The 21,274-nt window shown below is 38.3% G+C and overlaps 1 protein-coding gene across 1 annotated transcript in view; it reads right to left on the bottom strand.

The window, feature by feature from the left end:
* Nucleotides 1-21,274, bottom strand: part of luzp2 (leucine zipper protein 2) — a 242,615-nt gene that overhangs the window by 5,869 nt on the left and 215,472 nt on the right. The window contains exons 7-11 of the mRNA XM_061709270.1: nucleotides 19,112-19,174; nucleotides 14,474-14,548; nucleotides 13,628-13,795; nucleotides 6,118-6,222; nucleotides 477-551 (exon numbers count right to left, since the gene is read on the bottom strand). Of these exons, the coding sequence (XP_061565254.1) occupies nucleotides 477-551; nucleotides 6,118-6,222; nucleotides 13,628-13,795; nucleotides 14,474-14,548; nucleotides 19,112-19,174 (486 nt within the window). The remainder of the gene's footprint in view (nucleotides 1-476; nucleotides 552-6,117; nucleotides 6,223-13,627; nucleotides 13,796-14,473; nucleotides 14,549-19,111; nucleotides 19,175-21,274) is intronic.

Genomic DNA, 21,274 nt, shown 5'->3' with positions numbered 1-21,274 from the left:
TTGACTTATTTTTTTTTAACACCAAAAGAGAAAAGATAAATGCTTTCATTTTCCTTTATAGTATAGCCGACATAGACGCTGCAGTAAAACCTCAGTAATGCAGACAAAAATGAATTCTCCGCAGAAAGCAGTGCCAGAGTGAAATGAAGAAAAAAAAAATCCTGTTTAAGTACTGTTTCCTTAAAAAACATTTTGTCAGTTTTTCTAAAATAACGTGTATTTTTTCAATAATGTGACCCAGTATCTGACCCTTTTTTTTTTTGCAAGAGGTTTGTTTTTGTTGTGAAATATACGGTATTGGAGTCACATGTGAGAGACGGGAGAAAGTCCACTGAGAAAAAGTGAATGAAAGAAAACATTTTACCTGGTTGATATATAATTTCTTGTGAAGTCGAAGAAGAACAGCCCTTTATGGCAGTAATGTGTGACATGCCTGCACCTGTTGTTGTTTTCTTATAAATGTAGGTGAAGCATACCTGCTGGAGCTCCGGTAGTGTTTTGCTTTCTGGGGCCGAGTCGTCCGTCTGATTCTGGGAGCATTCAGCAGGGGTCTACAGGGAAAACAGGAAAACATGACAGTGAAACAAACAGAGTACATGTTTCAACTTACCAACTGTGTTCAATCTGTAAAATGAAGTGAAGAGGGTCCATATTAACTGGAATATGTCAGTGAGTATTATCATTAAGTTGCTGCATAATTAGAATATTAGAATTCAATGACCTTCATAATTCTGTTTATGACGGCAAGGCCTTTTAATTAATTATTCAATTATTTACTCTGCCCTGTTTGCTTCAGGATATTGACTGCTACTGCAGTTTTCTTAAAATATGCTAGCCTTTTATATAGAAGTCAATTAAGAGTGTTATCATCAATAATAAAACTGATGATTTAATCATTTCATGACACGTTTGGAAAAATACTGCATTAATATTGAGGTTAAATTAATACCCTTGGGTTTGGACTGTTGTGTAAAATGTGGTTGATAAATTATCCAGTCAATATTCTCTGCCAAATGGCCTTGCACAAACACAGAACTATGGGTATACGTAGCAAGACACAGAATGAAAAGATGTGTTTTTCAGTTTTAGTCCACAAAGCAAAAAGAAGACTTTTTGACGTGGTTTTTAAATTATAAAAAAAAATAAATAAAGACTGAAATGTTTATCAGACTCTTTTTATAAAGTCTGTTTGGTAATGGTGGAAGCCTCAAGTGTTCATGGCAATGAGGTGTTACCTCTGGGGTGGACGTTTTGCCAATTTTTGGGCAGAAACATTCAAGCACAATGAGCTTAGATTTGGGGCATCATTATAAAGCCTTTGTCAGGTCCCTCTGGGTTCAGGTCCACACACTGTTTTGGACACTGCAAGACTTCTGTAGATTTTTCTAAAGCTGCTTCTGCAATTTTTTGGTGGTGTGCTGTGAGCTTATTTGAATGCATACCTTTGCCTAAGCCTGCCATCTTAAGCACTCCAGAAAACAAGTTCTCACATGAGTACTTTGCAACTCCCTGCATTTGTCTTTCCTCTAATAGTTTCCTCATCCCTATCACAGAAAACCATCCCCTGCAGCTCCGCTTTTCACTATGGGGAGTGCATTAAAGAGCTGATACTTAGCGCCTGATTTCCTCCACATTTGCTGTGGGAAAAATATAGTTCAATTGTTGCTCCATCAGATGAGAGGATTTTGTCGCTTACAATCTGAGGGTTGTTCAGGTACCTCTTGGCAAAACTCCCAGTGGGCTGTCAAGCAGATTTTTATTGAGGAATAACTCCTGTCTGGCTAGTCTACCATTTAAAAAAACGGCAACACTCGAAGTATATAGATCAACTTTAATACTGTTTGACCAAGGCATTTCAATTCGGGCTATTCTACTGGAAAATACTGTCAATCTGTGGACTTCTCACATCTACAGTATGTGAAGGAGCTATTCATTTTGTTAATTCTACCATTGACTTACTAACTCTATACCTAACAAACATCCTTTGCAGCCAATTATTCAGTTTGGACGATCTAGGAAATATGTTCTGACCTTGTTTTATTTCAGAAAGATGGGGGGGCTAACGGGTTTCTACTGCAGATCGGTCCCCTGATACAATCCTTTTTTGCAGGTTTCTGAAGAGTTCTCTCAACATCTGGGCTTGATTGTTCATGCTGACATACACTACCAAGGTTCAGACCTGACAGACAGGTGTTTGTGTGTGTGTGTTTAATTACAATGGTAATTAAAAATAAAACAAAAAAACTTGGGCATGTTTGACACTGTAAGACATCAACAAAAACTAACTGAATGCAGTGCACAAATCTCATAAGCCCATATTTTTTTCAAAACTGAACATATAAACATCAAATGTTTAATCTCATGAAATATTCAGATTTATAAGCAATTTTGAATTTGATAGCAACACATCTTTAAAATATACATGTTGCTCCAAAGCCTGACTTTATCTTTCAGCATTTTTGTTACTTCCCCAGATTTGCTAGCTGCCCTTTATGGAGGCACCAAGTTATGTGAAGTCTGGTCTTGCCATTAAATGTAAAACACTTTTCATTAAATTATAAAGTATCTGACTTTTGTTCTTTATGTGTTTTCCTTGTTTTATTGTAAATTAAATTTAAGTTTTTGAAACTTTAAAATCATTGTACTGTTTCTTTTATTTGAATATTCCCCAGCATCTTGACATATTTTAGTAGTGGCATTTCATGATAGGAGACAATAAGAAACGGTTGTTTAATAGCTTAGCATTAACATTAAATGCAATATTTCAAGGCAAGTTCTCACTGATTTTGAGATCCGTTGTTACAGTTTTGTCCCACGTTCAAAATTTGACAAAAGTTATAGTTTCCCCAATTATTCATAAAAACAGCAAGGTCTTGAAAAAATTGCACCATGACAAAGCATTTACAATTTTTGCCTTAATACACTACTGCAATGGATATGAATGAAATAATGAAAATGTCATCAAAGTGTAAACATCAGCTTGTATATAAAGTATATTTCACAAAAATATGGCTTTAAACACTTAGGAAACAGTCATTTTGAGCAATGGACCTTTTGTTTTCAAGGGCTCAAAGGTATTTGGATAAAGTGACATAATTATAAATGCAACCATCGTTTTTAACACTTGAATGAAAATCTTTAGCAGTCAATGAGTGCCTGAAGCCCAAAGCCCAAAGAGTTTCCTCCCTGGGTATGCTTGCCAGGCCTGAACTGTGGCCTCCTTCAGTTGCCTTTTGTTCATTTGTGGGCTTTTCCGTCTACAGAAGCTAAAAAAAGCAGCTCTGTTAAGTTGAGTTCAGGTGTCTGAGTTGACCATAAAAGAATATTCAATTCCAAAAAGTCTTGACATTTGACACGGTGCTGTCAAACACCGTGAGGCTGCACCTTGAACAGCCATCCCACCAGTTTTGTAGCATTTGGCTGAATGTGATTAGAAAATAAACTCCTTAACACCTGAGAATTCAGTTGCATTGAGATGTCCTTGGACTTGGTAGCTCCAGTCAAATAGCTGCCAAATGCCAATTCAATACCCAATATCAACTGTAGACCTTTTATCCACTTCATTTGTCTTGAAATAACACAGGAATGGACCACACCTGGCAAATAACTGCCTTTTCTAGTCAATTAACCTTGAGCCCTTGAAAATGTAGGCACTATGTTCCAGAGAGTTGTGACTCTGAAGTGGTGAGTGCCACACGTTTTCAAACCTCCTAAGGTAAAGATGAAAGTTTTCACTTTTTGCATATATTGATTGTTTTATTTCAACTCCATTGTGGTGGTCTATAAAGACTAAATCATTGATTCTGTTGCTGTCCAAATACCTACTTGCATTCTGAAGGAAAAAAGAACGAAAGAAAGCGGTGAAAGATTAATGTCCAAAGAGAGACTGAAGGGAAAAAAAGGGATGAACGCAGGAGGAAGGATAAGAGAAACCCATGAGAGAGAAGGAAGGAATTTTTTTTAGAAATTCCAAATGAAAAAGACAGAATTGCAGTACATTTGACATTTTGTTAAAGGCTGTGAGGCAGGTGAAGCTGCAAAACTAATCAATGAAGAGTCCAGAAACTGAGCATAAATTGCACAACCTTTCCTATTCCCATGCTAGATCCCGGCCTCAACCCCACCCTTCCCAACTTAAACTCAGATGAACACTTGTGCAGGTCATGTTTTAGGATCTGTTCACCTTTTCACAGCTATTTGTGTTGCCCCAAATTTACCTACTGTTGAGACTGTGTGGCTCTATCCAAAAGCTGGTCCTCCAATAAAAAAATAAAAAAAACTTGCAAAAGAAGAAAGAAGTGCAAACCAGCAATTCTAACTGACGCATCAGTGAAGCAGGTACTGGAAATTGAAAATAAAAAAAGGTGCACCTCAGCAAAAATGTGTATCAAAGGAAAAGAAAGCAAAGTCAAAATGTGGATCTGCAAAGAATAATAAAAGAAACAAACAAAAAGAAAACGTTAGACATGCTGCCGGATGAACAGCGGTGCTTCTCCCTGGTATGCTTGGAGTCGTACAAAAACAAGCTCCCACAGGACAAGTAGGTGGAGTGTGAGATGCAATAAATGAGGCCATAACGCCTGCAGCCCAGGCCAAGCAGTTTACCTTTGCCAGAACTTTAACTCTGAATATAAGTACTAAGAGAAGGATGTTGTTTCTGTGTATTCAGAATTGTCTTTTTGATTAACCTGGTTTAGACTATGCAAAAGTAACTATGTTTAATATTCATAATTAAGTCAGGTGTATTTGCAAATAATTCTTCGTCTCAACATACCCCCACTGTGTGATAACTGCAAACTATCTATAACTCTGCACTGAAATGCAATATAAAGATCTAATTAATACAACATTTAATATGCAATAAAAGCATAATTATTTCATTTAGTGTGATGTATTTACATCACTGTAAATACTGTCTTCAGACAGTATATTAATCCAAATGTCCAAATGGCTCTAATGTTGGCTTTATTGATACTACATGTTTAAAAATGACTCCAGATTTTATTACATTAGTAAATAGAGAAGTTCCTGTTTGGAGCACCTGCTCTACACAGCATTCGGATTAATTTAATTACGTAAACAGAAGGGACGACACCAGATGCTTCACACCCCCGTGACACCCAACTCTAATGAAATCCTGTCCATTTAAAAAGAAATAATTCTTCCAATACCAGCACACCTATCACATTTTATTCTGAAATTGAAGCGTAGGCTGCAAGCTATGGATGCTCAAGCAAACTGTCTTCCCTGATTTCCAGCCTGCCGACAGACGGGGAACAGGAGGTGTGGTGGAGCTCGTGAGCAGATGCAATATCTAGTCCCTGTTTCAAGTATGTCTCCTCTTATCTGTGTCAGCATGTGCATCTTTCTCACAGCAGGTTTCTTATGTCACAACATTTTGTATAATCAGTTACAGGGCACCACTGTACGTTGTCTTTGTCACAAATTCATTACGGAATAATCTTTTTGACGGAGCGTCCACACTGAGCCGTTTCATCTCTTGGTGACGTCCCACTTATATATCTGTAATAGATCTTTTGACAACCACTTGTCAAATGTTCTTCTGGATCACATTTGCTTCTGATTTCTTCAGATCCTCTTGATATTGGTGGATGAGATTTCTTTTAGTATCCTTAATAACTGATTCCTTTCGATCGCGTATATCAAGAGTGAAGCTATAAGATACACGAGTCCTTCCAGAAGGATCTGAAAAGTAAAGGTCAGCGGCTGCTTCTCTCGCTCTTCCCTCAATAGCAGCTTTTAAAGTGTCAGCGAAGGCCTTTGAAGTGCGGTAAGTGTGAATGTGGACATTTTATGTTCCCCGCAACGGCAGTGTCCACAGTTTTAAGTCAATGCTGGAATCATTCTCTGTGACAATGGCTGTCACAGAAAATGCTCTCAACTGAAGAATGTATCACCAAGTTGAAACTAGCTGTAAATCTTGTTTTTTTTTTCCCTTCCAGTATTTATGAACTTAATGGAGACACTTTGAGTAAAAGTGGCTAATCTGACTCCTGCTGAGGGACTTGACCATGAATTTAGTGAACAGATGAAGCTCATGAATATGAACCCTCAGGTCACATAGGCGATTACACTTTAATTACTCCAAACGCTCACCTTTTCCATCTGGCACTCTTTAACTCCACCGCTCTCTCTCCTCATTACTTCAGTGTTCATGGGTGATTTACTGGCCGTGGCAATTCTCTGAACTTTGGAGATGTCCTGCACAAAAAAAGAGCCGTGTTTAGTTTGAATTTGAAAATAAGAAGGTATAAAAGACTTGAGCAGTTCTTGAAAAGTCAACATTTGTTACTCTAAGATTTTAGACTTTAATCCATAATTATGGATTAATTCAATTTGGCTTGAAATTATTTGATTTATTTGTATCAAATGCATGACTTATATTGTAACCAAACAAACATATCTGGACATTATTTGTTTAACTTGAACATTAATAGTAATAATACAAAATTTGTAGAACAAATATATAAATAAATAAAAATATAAATAAATATAAATATTAAAAAAATAAAAAAATAAAAAATAAAACAAAGACCTACTTTTAAAATGATTAAATCGCTGCATTTCAGTCAATTATTTTACATTTCCACTTTTATTCAACATCAAACACTTTGTTATGATGGCAGGCATTAGTTCCATATTCCTCTTGGTATCGTTAAGATTTTTGAAGTTTTTTCTGTGATACCATCATGCATATAAAACTAATGGAAGGATTTTTCTTTTTACAGAGGAATTTGAAACCCTGCACACAAACTGCTCCTGGGCAGGTTAAATATGTTCAGTGTTTTGTTACCATGGTGATCTATCTCGGTAACCTTGGTGACACTGGACATGTAGTTTGTAATCTAACTCATTGCTATCTCGTTAATTTTGCTTCTTAATCTGCTCTTACAATCAACGCTGGCTGAATTCATGAAATCGCACACTCCAGAGGCAGACTGTGATTAAGTTGAGTCATTTCATGGTGAAGGATATATGGTATTCCTGCACCATGATGATCAAGAAAGCTGAATAAACACGGCAAACATGGAACTAAATGGAAAAGTGATAACGTCCGTTTCATGTTCAAGAATGATCAATTAATTATTAAAGCTAAGTGTGAGCTCTTTCTTCCCATTTTATAAATGAAAAGCAAGGATTTTCTTGATTTTTTTATTTTTTATTTTCATGATGATGCATTTAGTTCTTTTAAAAGGGTCTCTGTGTGCTTCAGTCTCTTGTGTCCACATGTAAGGTTAAACTGGGTCAGTAGTGAACTCCTGGGAGCACAAAAGTAAGATGAACAGAGGCAGTGTTAACCTGTCACTGTCAAGCCCCATTCCCACTGTGTCGGCTGAAGTCACGTCTTTCTGGCAGGGCCAGTGGCGTTGCTTTGACCTAAACCAACAGCTATTACTTTTTTGTTTGTTCATAGCTCACACAAAAAAATAAAATAAAAAAATAATGAAGAAAATAATGTTTTGCTTGTGATATTTCTGTACAAGACCAGATGTGATCTAATATTGGAGACATTGGAGAGTTTAAGAAAATTGTATTCCATCCAACAAATGGTGTTGATACAATAATGGGTTTCATAACTAAAAATTAATGTCATATCCCAGTTCATGATTAACTCACGAATAACGCAAGCTGTAAATGTGTACGTTATTTGACACATTTTAACTTCTACATAAACTGAGGTTTTTTTTTTTTTTTTAGGAAATAACAATTATTGAGACTCTCCTGATAAATACCCACTAACTATTTTTGAATATCCCATTATTTGCCTGTAGAAGGAAACAATGATAATAAGTGCTGAGACCAGGGCAATGAAGCGCCTGAGCTCCCCTCTGGCACGCTGCACTGAGCATATAAGACATCATCTTCCATTACTTTGATGAGAATTGCTACTATTGGACCACAGAAATTGGTTATCTCTCTAAGACTGGTAAAAATGAAGCAACTTCCACTCCAATGTTGCTGATCTCTGCATCCTCACATTAATGAATCTTCCACCAGCAGGGCGATTTTTATGCATGTGTGTGTGTGTGTGTGTGTGTGTGTGTGTGTGTGTGTGTGTGTGTGTGTGTGTGTGTGTGTGTGTGTGTGTGTGTGTGTGTGTGTCAGAGAGAGAGAGGGGGGGAGAGGGAGACTCTGGGCGAGTCTTATCTACGGCGTCTACCACAGCTTAAAGCCTATTATTCTAACTCAAAATATGAGCCTGAATTGCAGAGCGGTGTCACCGAGAGTTTGAAGAAACATCCCAGCACTTAAAAACTTTGGATTTCAAAGCAGATTTGACTTTCAGTATGCTCATGAAAGATGAATATATGTTTGTTTGTTTTGTTTTTTCTCTTATAACACAGTTCCCGCATAAAGACTTCCTCCATATTTTAAAAGCACTGGAGCAGTTGTTACATTGGCGGTTAGTTCTGCTGCACCCTGCTGCGTGAACAATAAGCCTTTTGATCATCAACAATAATTAGCATATTAGCCGTCTATTAATAGCACACAAGTCCCATGCCTTTTGCTGCAAGGAGGTCTAACAACAAGTTCTGTTTGGTTGATTTATTTTTTTTAATTTAAAGCATGGTCAAAATGATTCATCTCATGTTTAAACTGAACAGCAAAAAAACTAAGTAGAGAATCTAATGACAACTCACGTGTCCACAGACACAGCTTTCATGCCGTATTATGAACATGTCATCAGGAATTCCAGCCATTTGTCACCTCAGCTGTGGGTTGTCTGAATCTTTTATGCTCATTAAGTGTCTCTGTGTCATGTTTTTTTTTTTTAACTGTTTAATTGGAGATACATTTGGCAGTGATTTAAATGAGATCTGACCCACCCCCACATGCACAGGCAGAGTGGACAGATGGAGCACCACAGTCACTTTTACAGAGAGGGCTTGCTCAAATTTAACAGACAAACTGCCAAAGAAGCAACTGCTCACTAGCGTAGTGCTATTTGTATGCTAATGAAGTGAAAAGTAATGATCCTGTTGGTATAGAAAAAAAAAATCATGCCTTTCTTGACTTTCCTTCGCTCGCCCCTTCTTTTGTAAGACGTTTGCTTTGCTTTATTTGGCATGAGCAGTGAAAAGAAGATGCTACAGTGCGATGGGATCATCCCCGACAAGAATATAAATGTGAGCAGAGAGTTTTAGATGATTGTTTTTTTTGTATGTCGCCATGGCAGAGGGACGGGGAAGGCATTAGCGCGGAAGGGGGGGGTTGCAGCATGATAAAAACAAAAACGCACACAGAAAACTCAGAGAAAGAAAACCAGAAATGTGGCATGCTCCAAGGGGCATGTCAAATTTTAGCCACCACGAAAGAGACACGCAGTAGATTGTTGCTGCTTTGAGGGGACAAGAGCCTCTTAGAGCCTAAATTGCTCACCGTCATCGCGGTGGATAAGACACGGCACAGCTCGGTGTGGCTCGGCCAGCTCGCCGATTTAAAAGATTTAAAAGAAATTGCTTTTCAGAATTTACAGCCAACGCAGTCTTTGATTGAAGCTGACATGACTGCTTTGTAGATGGAAAAATAAACACCACTATGGACTCAATTTTCTTGAAACAAAAGTGACGAGTACATCCTGCTTCATTCGTTTTTTTCAGGTGGAGTCATTGAAATACTTTCAGATATGTTGCTCTAAATCAGTCAGGACTGGTTGTCCTTGATGAGCAAAGCTGGATCGTATGGGTAGAACGCTGACACTTGATATTAAGTTGAAATGTCAAAGAGTTTTACTGGGAAAACAAAAAGCAAAATCTGCAATGAATACATAATCCTACTTCTGTGATGAATCTTCTTGGCAGTCACCTTCTTTTACTCGTAAAAGGGATTAAATCCTGAGCCCTCAGTCGAGTCTGCCGCGACCTTGACTTCTAATAAGTTCCCAACAAAAACTGTCACATTAGGTTAATAGTTTTCATATGGCAAAAACAGACCAAAACTCCCATGATTCCCAACAATACACTGCAAAAACTCAAAATCTTAACAAGAATATTTGTCTTATTTCTAGTTAAAATGTCTCATTTTTAGTCAGAAAATCTCATTACACTTAAAACAAGACTCGTCACTGGAAAAAACAACAATTTTCACCTGTTTCAAGTAGATTTTCACTTAAAATAGGTAGAAAAATCTGCCAGTGGAACAAGATTTTTTTGCTTGTAATGAGAAGATAAATCTTGTCCCACTGGCAGATTTTTCTACTTATTTCAAGTGAAAATTGTCAAGTAACAAGTTATTAAGTTATTTTTCTGGTGATGACTCTTGTTTTAAGTGTAATGAGATTTTTTGACTAAAAATTAGACATTTTAACTAGAAATAAGACAAATATTCCTGGTAAGATTTTGAGTTTTTGCAGTGTAACCAAAGTTACAGCATCAGAGACTACGCAAACCATCACAAATTTCTAGACTGAAATGCTGGAAATGCTGTAATTCTGAACAAACCCTGCAGTCATGTTTTTTTTTTTGTGGTAATTCTTTTTTTGGGCTGCTTGACAAACAGACACTTGAACAAGAGGGAATAATGGGCTAACGCCCAAATCCACGAGGCTGATCTAGTTGTGGGCTCTGAAGTGCAGTAAGGTGAAGACTTTGGCACCAAGTTGTATCCCAAGACGTCACCAAGCTGGGAGTTACAGTCTGTAGTGAATATCAGTTTGAAGTTCGAAAAGCCACTTCCTTTATTTTATCTGGAAAATTTTAAGTAACATTTTATTAAACTAAAACAGCGCCATATCCCAAAATCCTACTTGTCTTTCTTTTACTTGGAACAGAGCGAGCTTATCTTTTTGTAATGCGAGGACATGAATACTGGAGTTTTAGAGGAAGCCAAGCTCACTTTATTTACGAGGCACTTTGGTCAAAGGCTGCTTTTTTTTTTTTTTTTTAAGTGCTACAGTCAATACTTGGACACATGAGAGCAGGAAAAACACATCAATAATAAACTCCCTGTATATTTACCTGCATATGTCTTAGGGAAATACTCTTGCATGTTTGTGTCTTTGATGTAGCCTAATGACTTACTTAAATGCATCAGAATCATTGCTAATGGTATTACTGACATGTTTTCGCAGTGGCACGTCAAAATGTGACATGAAAGCTTGTAGTGACATGAAAGGGCTATGGAATTTTTGTGCAAATTTATTCCGAAATATTCTTTAAAGCCCGGTATGAATGAACAACTGTGATTACCACAACGATATTCCTCTGAATCAAAAGGGTGCCGGATTGATGCCCAGCTCATGCGCATCATGTGCATAGATATCTTTTTTGCATGAAACTGAGGCCTAAATCGCCCCAATATAAAAAAACTTCCACACTTTTAGGGAGTCACAAGCCAGCGCTCTCAGTACCAAGCGTGGATGTATGGGAGGGAGTTGTGTCAGGGGAGGGTATCCGATGCCAAATAAGTTTGTAGAACTGTGTGTCTGTGACTGGAGGCAGAGCAGTTGTCTGCCAGCAGGAGGGCCAGCTGTTGGATTCCTGGCCTCTCGGTCCATATGTCAGTGTCCTCGCCTCTAATGTTTTCATTGCTGTATGATTTTGTGTATGATTGAAAAAGCCCTGTATAGACTCCATAGAACAAGATATGTGTATATCTCACTATGCTGAGACGGTTCTGTATGAACATGTGGGGGGTGAGTACATGTAGCTTGTTGAGTAAAGTGGTTTGTGTGGTGAACACTGTCAGAGAAGTGCTACATAAATACGGTATTTTTACACAATCATCCACTGTGGCAACATCCAAAAACAAAAACAGCTAGTCTTGAACAAAAAACCCCCAGCTGTACTTCTATTATGTACAATAGGACGATTCATGTGTGTTGACTAGTCCAGACTCAGCCATTTTCTAAGTAATATTTAATATTTGTGCTTTTGCTTCTTGCAACATTAACTGAAACATGGTGTTTTCTTTAAAGGTACTTTTGTAAGTTTATTTAGCCTCCCTGTAGATGAAGTTAGAGGTTAAAGCCTGGTTTATGCTTCTCCATCAACTCGATGCAAAGGGAACGCTGTCGGCTACACGGTGTCCCTTTTTGAAGTTCTACAGTGACTACGTTTGCATGCAGTCAAAATTCGGGTTATTGCTAATATTCCGGTTACTGAAACATTCGGAATATTCCATTTACATGGGTGAGCAAACAGGTTTATCCCTGTATACATGGTAATTAATCATTCGGGATATCCTGATCAAACCAGCGACGCGCGGAGAACGTAATGACGCAATTACCATCATTTCCGCTTCTTCTTCCTGTATCCAAATTCAAAACAAATGCTGCTTTACGCAACTTTTCACTCACCTTCTTTTAAATCTCGCTATCCCCATACTTTCTACCGTCTACAAATGCCAAAATGTTCATATCCTTCATTAAATTTATGAAGTGATTAGTCTCCTCCTCACTCCAAAAGTGTGGCGTGGTCTTGCGTTTCTCCGCGTTTATAAGAACTTCCTGGACTCAAAAGACCAAGATTCCTTGTGAAAAGAGCATGCGCAGAAAACAAATTCCTGTTCCGTTTGATCGGGATATCCCGTTAGGCGTTTACATGACCAAATATTCGGGTTTTAAAAGGAGTAACCCAGGGGTCATATTCGGGTTTTTAAAAACCCGAATATGAGCAAATTCGGGTTGTTCAAAAGGGTTATTGGTGTTTACATGGCCGTGAAAATTCGGGTTATTGCCAATATTCGGGTTTTAAAAGGGTTATTGATTGCATGTAAACGCAGTCACAGAGATGGAAACAATTCTTTGGAAAGCTCTGTTTCAGAAGGATTTTTCACAACATCGTATGACAGTCGTCGGTTTTGTTTTTTTATGAGAAAGGGCGATGTTGGAGTTGGAGCTCAGCTGACCAGTCAGGAACATCATTTGTATGGCATCAATTCAACGCCAAATGTATGTAAAAAAACTCTATCTTTCTCAGTTGCAGTCTTTTCTTTTTTGCTGTATTTGAATGTCTTCAATTTATTTATTTTTCTGGTCAAAGTACTGAGTGTCTCAAATCACCCTCTGCAGTATATCCTTATGAGCACGTCCTTATATATATATATATCTGGTTGGGGAAGTTATAATAAATAAGAGATATGTTTTTCTAGACCTCTTTAGCAGTACATTTTTCTGTTCTTTGTTTTTGTGTGTTTTTACTCATTGTGTCTTTGCAGTTTTGCTCACTGTTTACTTAAAGGCATCACAGTTTGGTTTAAGCAACATTTCCTAGAATCGGGTACAATTTGGATTTTAAAATGACTCTCTCACTGTAACTATTTCCAGCATTTAAATTAAGCGCTTATATGTTCCCATAAGTTGAACTGCGATGACAGGTGGACAGTTTGATTTTTATCTCATTTATCCCTCCAGACTGTGTCGCTTGAGTAGTTGTCTGTCTATGAGACATCTGGGCTCGATAAAAATTTACATCTTGGAGTGCTACCTCTCTGTTAGTACAAGGACAAGAATATTTCATCTAGAATAGATTTATCATGTATTCAAAAACTGTAAACGTGTTTCTTTATGCACACTTTTTTTCTAACGATTCAGGTTATCTTTAAAAAAAATAAACAAAGAAAAAAAAGATGAAATCAGATGAAAGTGTGTTGACTGCAGAATTACCTTGGCATGTGGCTGTTGAAAGGTGACTCTGGAGTTGTTGATGAGTGATGAGTATCTGAACAAGTGGGCGGGGGATACTGGAAATCTGTGACTGCTGCTGGGCTGGTTGTGCAGGACGGCTGAAAAGCAGATGTGAACCGTGTCCTTCAGTGCCTTCATCTGAGACTCCTGCCCCCCCCACCCAAAGAAAAAAATAAAAAAGTTACACACAAGGGGGTCATTTCTGAATCCTTCCAACCGAGAAACGTACGTAAGCATTACAGTGAGAGGAGGCCATCAAGTGTCTGCAGAGCAACTACAAGGCATCTTTAAGCAAGGCATGAAGCAGAACTCGCCTGGGTTAATATGTTCAGAAAATAATTTACTTTTAATCAATAACAACATTATTGCTGTAATAATTTTTCAACAGTGCCTGATGTCAATACTCCTGAGATGAGCACCAGCATTAGATGCTTCAGCATTTTTCTCTCACCTATGTCAGAAAGCACATGCATAACTAACAAATCTCACAAATGAAATCACCTCAGCAACAAATGCAACAAATGAAATCTTATACGTCTTCGAATCAAAACACGAGTGTGAAAACGCCCCCTTATTAAAGAGAGAATTGCAATAAAAAACTTGTTGTTATACCGTTACATTTTCCTGCTCAGAACCTTCTCTCTGAAACACCAATTTCAGCTGCGACACATTCATTTATGGAGTTTCATTGCTGTTTCTCTTTTAGAATTTTGAAAAATCGTGGTTTAACGTGGGTCAGAAAAATAAATTCAAGCCCGCTTTACAAATAGAGAAATGTGCTGAAACAGGAATTAAACAGGAAAAATATTATCGTTATCATGTCACCTTATCCAGTGCAGTCTTCTCCAGTTCTTCCTTGGCGACGGTCAGCTTGTGCTCCAAGTCCAGAAGCTGCTGCCCCTGCAGAAACATGTGACCTTTGAGTGAGATGCATCCTCCTCTGTGTAGACAAAGTATTTCTTCATTCTCAGCTCCTTTCTTAAGGCAAAGTGAGGAATTGTATCTGTATAACACATTTATTCACAAAATCGACTCAAAAATTACTCAAGTACTGTCAACGCTAATAATGTATAGAACAAAAACAAAGGATCGAGGCCCTGAGGTGTAGCTGTCCTTTCTCATATCTGCATTACCCAAAACATGCAGGAACACAAATTGCTCATTCAAGACTTGGAGTACAACATCTCAAACACACTTAGTTTAAGAGAGTTTACAGTAATCTGGAGCACCAGTTGATAGGGCAGTTGTTGTATTGTATTCCTGTGTAGGGCTGCAACGATTCGTCGACGTTGTCGACAAAAATCGATAATCAAAATTGTCGACAATGAATTCCATTGTCGACAATTGTCGCCAGACGTGTTTTTCCAATGGAGTGAGGCGTCTCACTTCAATACAATCTCTACGTCTCAGCCGAGCGGGTAGCGGTTAAACAAAAATGACGGCGTCCTGTACAGCAGCTGCATGTAACAAAACTTCAAAAGTTTGGGAGCATTTTAGCCTGAATACAGCATAAATAAAAAGATTACTTGCAAGGTTTGAAAAGCATGCTTATCACGGGAGCACGTCGGTAATGCATGAGCATTTGAAGAGAAAGCACGTCGGACTTGGTAAGATATTAAGCGTATTTTGGCTTTAAAGGAGAGCTTTAACGTTATGCCTGACTGTGCCTGACAAAATTATTTTAAATTAAATGCACGCAGACCGAAGAAGAGCCACCATGGACCCCTTTCTGCAGAAGAAGCAGACGTGTAGCAACAGGCGACTGCCCTCACTGATCAATACTGCAGCTGATCTGTGATATGAGCAACTCTCCATGGTTGATAGTGATGGGTTTCAAGAAATGATACACCAGTTCAACCCAGAGAACGTCCTGCCATCCAGAACCCATTTTACCATCTTGATGGAGAAAAAATTTGAGACGTTTTATTTAATATTTTTTTATAATTAATTTTTTATATAACACAATTGCCTGTCCTTGAAAAATGAAAAAATAATGGACAGAGGTTTATTTATTTATGGATTTATGTCTATACTGACTGATCACTGTGCCTGTCCTTGGTTTTAGATAGGACATTTTATTTACTTCTTGCATGAACAGCAGCAAAGTTGAATAAAATATCAATTTTTCATTGACGTACCCATCTTTCTCGTGTTTATTATCATTTGCCACATAATTAAAGCAACCTCATACTAAATTTAAGAAAAAATTACTAATTATCCAATTATTCGACTAATCTTTTCAATAGTCGGCGACTAGTCGACTATTAAAATAGTCGACTAGTTATTAGTTGCAGCCCTATTCCTGTGGTGTTTTGACCAAAGAAAGTTAAACATTTCAGTGAGACTTAAGGACATTGTATCATGTTTTTGGGGAAAAGGCCCATGTTACAGTAATGAATATTATATTTTATCCTCCATCCTCCCTTTTATACACAGGAACAGCTACATTTTATCAAGTGAAAGAGCAGACCTCTTTATGAACATCATTTTAAAGAGTTGTTTCCTGCAATTTAACTAATACAACTGCATATGAGGATCAACAGCGCACGCTCCGTATTTTATTTTATTTTATTTTATTAATTAGCTAATCAGAAAGGCAGAGTGAGACTTCTACTGCCGTGAGCTGCATGCTGTCCAAGTACAACTGGCCTCAGTTAGACTTTCATACGATGTCTGACGTCAAGGTCAGCTAAAGCAAATGGGAAGCATCCACCATGTCTGCCAAAAGTGTGTGATATTGTGCAAGTACAGTATGTGATAATGGATGACTTTTTGATGGATTTTATACACTTGTGTGAAACACTTGAGGGGACTTTTCTTATCTTTGTCTGGCGGAAAATTGTATTAATTTTGATGACACATTTCTGTCACATATGCAACCTAATGATGCAGCTGGAAGTTTTCTTTGCTCATGACTCATGTGGGGATGAAAGTCACCGGCATGACTTAGATAGATAGAATTAGATATTTCCTTCAGTAATTCTTTTTTTTGCCCCCACAAAGGGAGTTGTGGAATATCACACAAGTCATTTGTAGCCGTTGGGTTGGGCTCAAGAGGAAATTCAATGTCCAAAGTCATAAATCTTGAAGAAAAGTTCTTTAATAATGGACACATAGGCTTATGTAAAGTCAAGCTCAAGTGTTCTCACACATTTTCTGATCCTGGAGTTCAATTACCTCAGAGTGGAAACTATTAATTATATATCGGCCATTAAATTATTAACAGTAGACATTATTATATTATGTTACCCATTGCAAAAAAAAATGGACTGAATCCGAACATTGTGAACATTTTCCTGCACTAAATGTTTTTTCATACAGTATGTTTATGCTCTGGGTTAAGAAGAAATGCTGCACGACACCCTCTGCTGAGTTCAGTAAAGTGTACATTAGTGAATAATAATTTTCCCCAGGCACAGAGGAAAAAACAACAACAGCCCACTTCTAATTTGTCTTCTAAAGGATCTGCACATTGTCTTCGTTTGAATGTGTGCAGCATTACAGCACGGAGCCATTACATCCATTACACAAAGCATCATCAGCAGATCGTCCTTGGAGGGCTGCAGGCGTTGCAGCCACTGACCCAGAAATGCTTGCCTTTCAGAGCTGGTGCCTCCAGGTCTTAAGCTTCATATTTCTGTGCTGAGTCCATCACGGAGGTGTGAGGTCAGCGGGGCACAAGTCATTTCTGCTACACCAGGCATGCAACTAGATCAAGCCATCATTTTTCTTTTCTCCTAATTTCCCTCCCAGCTTGAGATGGAACAGCTCTAAGGGTAAACTTTAAAGGGAACAGATGAAAAGATAGAAGACGTGGAAGCCTTAAAACGTCTCCTTTGCCAAGAATATCCTCTCACAGGAATATGTAGCGGAGGCACAGTCGCTTCCTTCAGCTTTCTTTATGTTATACCTGAGAGAGTGAAGGGAACCCTGCCTCTCTTTGCTGTTTAGAGCCGAGACGTGATTTTGATTCAGAGCAGCATCTCTTGTTTTGGGTGACCTTCAAATCTTACGTCTACTATGATAATGAAAACTGATCATCTGAACAGATCAGTGGCAATGCTGGCTTTTCCTCAATGCGCAGAATTACCCCATTTTGTGAATGCTCATTTTCCGGTTTTACAGCCTTCATGATCGCAATCTGTCTCGAGTCATCTGAGGTTGCCCCTGTGTGCTGTGACATTGTGCTGCAAAATGCACTTTGATATGGTACAACAGCTGTCCTAACCAATTCAGCTGCCTACTGTTCAAGGTGCCTTGACTGACATCTCCCCTGCGAGGTTGATGATATTTACGTATCTTGAGTTACTATTCACTTCTTCCTGCTCCTTCGTCCCCTGCCAGGCTTTTGATCAGAGCACACGGGGAATACAGATGAGTTTTCAAGAACAGCGAGAGGGACATGATTCATTTCCTTCTAACCTTTCCATCAGGAAAAAAAAAAGGAATCAGTGGCCGCTATCAAACAAGGATGACTGTTTTTACAAGACAAAAAGAAAGATCAAATTAGTCTCATCCTTTGTGGCTGCAAATCGCCAGCGGTCCGCTTGTAATGCTCGGTTGACATTGAGCAATAAAGTCGTTTTGTGTGAGCGACTGATGCAATTTAGAAGCGATTTACAAGCTGTGACACAAAGCACACAAGTCAATACATTCATCATTCACAGGTTAGAAACAGAAAATGACGAGGACTTCCAGGAACAATAGTTTCAGCTGCTGAGTTATGAAAAAAAAAATAGATATAATTATCGTGAAAGGACTTTGCCCCCTTTTTTTTTTTCATGTATATCTGACACTGGTCCAGGAGTCATAGCTCTTAAGCATCAAAGCCTACAGTTATGAAATAGCGTTAAAAGCTCTTAAAGCAAAACTGCTGACTGACATCTTAGCAGTGCAAACAAGACATGAAAGGTCAGTCCATGTACCGGTGAATGCCAATAAATATTATGCACTCGCTCAGGTCTAAGAACTTTTAGTCCTTGCAAAGGGTCAGTGGAGTGAATGGGCGCCAATACAAAACAGTTTTTTGTTCATGCCTTCTTTCAGAGGGAACATTTGTGGAGGAGACATACAGTATATCTGAAGCCCTAAAATATGTAACAAAAGCAAAAATGTTGCAATGCTTAGCATTGTGTGTAATTTGCACCTTGAGGATTCTCTTACATGCCATAAACCATGACTCTGTATTCACTGCTGTCCACATTGTTTATCTACACACTTCCCATGATTGAAAATGATGGCATGTATCTCGCAGAGAGAAAAACGGCAGACAAGAATTAGCCGTATGAGGTATAAGTGCCGGCCAATTGACTTTGAAGGCTGCAATGCTGGAGGCGACCTTGTAATTGCAGGCTGAATTAATTGGAACACCTTCTGTGATGGGATCATCCTCTCAAGGAGACAGAGTTGTTTACCCCTTGTCTGGGCCTACCACAAAGCCACCCACCTTCAGCTTGAGCTTACCTTAAAAATTAAATCCTTTTTCCCGTACCGAAGTTCTTTCAGTTGAGCCTGGATTTTTTTGGACTGCAAAGGAAAGATAAGGAAATAAGTGTTAGCTTATTCAAATGGCGAAATTGGTTTTAGATCATGAAGCAGGATTCTGCAGAACAGTCCTTTGTGGCTGGTCCCTGGGCAAAGCTCTGGCTTAAAGGAAGGCCAAACTGAGAAGTAGAAAATATCAAATTTACCCTTCAGTGAACTGCATAGTCCACACAATGATGCAGTCATGCACTGGCTTCTTTCCCACAGTCTAAGCCTGAACTGTTACTCCCACTACACACATTACTTCCGCCATCAGCACAAGCATGCAGGTTTGTAGGTTGCGACAGGCTCTGGCCCGTCATTGGTAAACAGCGCACACTAACATAGCAGTTCTTCACCGCCACCCCCGAGCATGTACAGTGACCGGCTCTGCCCGTAATTTACCCTGCTGCTTCACATCACTGGGCACATCTACCACAGAGGCTGTCTCTTCAATAGTTTGATCCAGGGCCATCCTCAAAGCTGCCCGTGAAGTGAACACTTAAAGCCTCCGCACAGAACCTGGCAGCATTTCAGAGGGTCTTTCTGAGCCGTAACTGAGGCTGAAAAATGTTTTTTGGACAACATACACCGTGAGGCCTTACAAGGCTGGAGCTGCATGGTATGCAAATAAATCTGCTTTAATTCAACCTGAACCACAATGAAGCTTCAATAAATAAAGTACAAATCAATTTTTTTATTCATCCCATGAGGTCGTTTGTTTCGTGGTTTGTCCCAAGAAGGCCATACTGTAAAATGTAGTCCTGCCTCTTCTTCAAAAACAAATTGTACAGTTAAAGAGCGAAATTTAAAACTGCAACTTGTCAAGGGAGACACATTGATTTGTAATTATTAAATAATTGTGACATAGGCCATAAAATAAAATATGAAACTAATTGTTTTCATGTTGGTTAAATAGGGCCTTTCATCTTCTCAATGGTGATAAAACAGATCAAATGAAAGCGTTATTGAGTTGAAGACTGTGGGGTATTCACTTATTTCACAGCTTCAAAACTAAAAGAAATACAGTGACACAATATTTGACAAGCTTATTGTGGTGTAATATTGCTACTAAAGTTTCTCACAAGATGTGTTAAATGTGCTGCTGTGACTCATGCTCCTTGTGAGGAGGATGACTGAGCTGTTAAATTTCAGCAAATGTCCCAAGGACAAACATGGCAAGGTGCACAGTAGTAAGTCTATGCCACTTACGCTCTGCAAGATTTATTATTCATTTATAATTTATAACAGGATCAGGCCAATTGAAAATAAGGGGAACAGATGAGGATTGGTATTATTATTAATTGGTTTATTTTTGTGATCCATTTATGCTTGTCTGCTGCCAGCTGGTCCAACTATTTTAAGTTATTGATATTATTGGAGAAATAGCAAAAGATTACTAATCATAAAACTTGTTACACAATGTCACTTCTCTAATCAAGTAGTTACCTTCTTATTTGAAGCTATGGTGCTGGTTTCCTGACAAAAAATAATTAGCAATAATTTTCTCAAAATCATTATCATGTGATATCCCACATTATCCCTTAATATTCCTTAATTCTGATATCAGTGCTTAATTATGCTCCTTGTGATTTGACAATGATTTAGTATGGAGCTGTAGGAAGAGGAGAGTATAGCTGATCAGTCATGTGAGCAGGAACTTTTAACGTTTAGGTTTAGTGATAGTTTATTCCAAACATGTTATCAATAACAATATATAGGAGAGTCAATTTACACATATTAGATTTTCATATCTACTGCAGACTGCCATCAGTTGCATCCAAGTTCACACCAAACTAAGTACGGTAAAAATCCTCAGATGGGTTTTTGCTTCACCCATTTTACCCGTGATACATCCAGTGGAGACTTGGACTGTTTTCAAAGGCCCATTCCATATCCTAGACTTACTGTGTAGTATATTCGGGGCAAGTTTATTTCTATAACACAATTCAACAACAAGGTGACATTAAAACATAAATAAAAAGCATGATTTAAAATCTAAACAAAAAAGAAAGAAATACAAACAATACAGGAAATCAGTAGTTAAAATAGGATAACGCTTTGGGACTGCAGATTCTGAGCTTTATTCAAAGACAGCTGAGA

This window comes from Cololabis saira, chromosome 2 (assembly GCF_033807715.1).
Source record: "Cololabis saira isolate AMF1-May2022 chromosome 2, fColSai1.1, whole genome shotgun sequence".
Classification (NCBI taxonomy): Eukaryota; Metazoa; Chordata; class Actinopteri; order Beloniformes; family Belonidae; genus Cololabis; species Cololabis saira.
The sequence above is the reverse complement of the archived record's forward strand: the minus strand, read 5'-3'. Positions and strand labels throughout refer to the sequence as shown.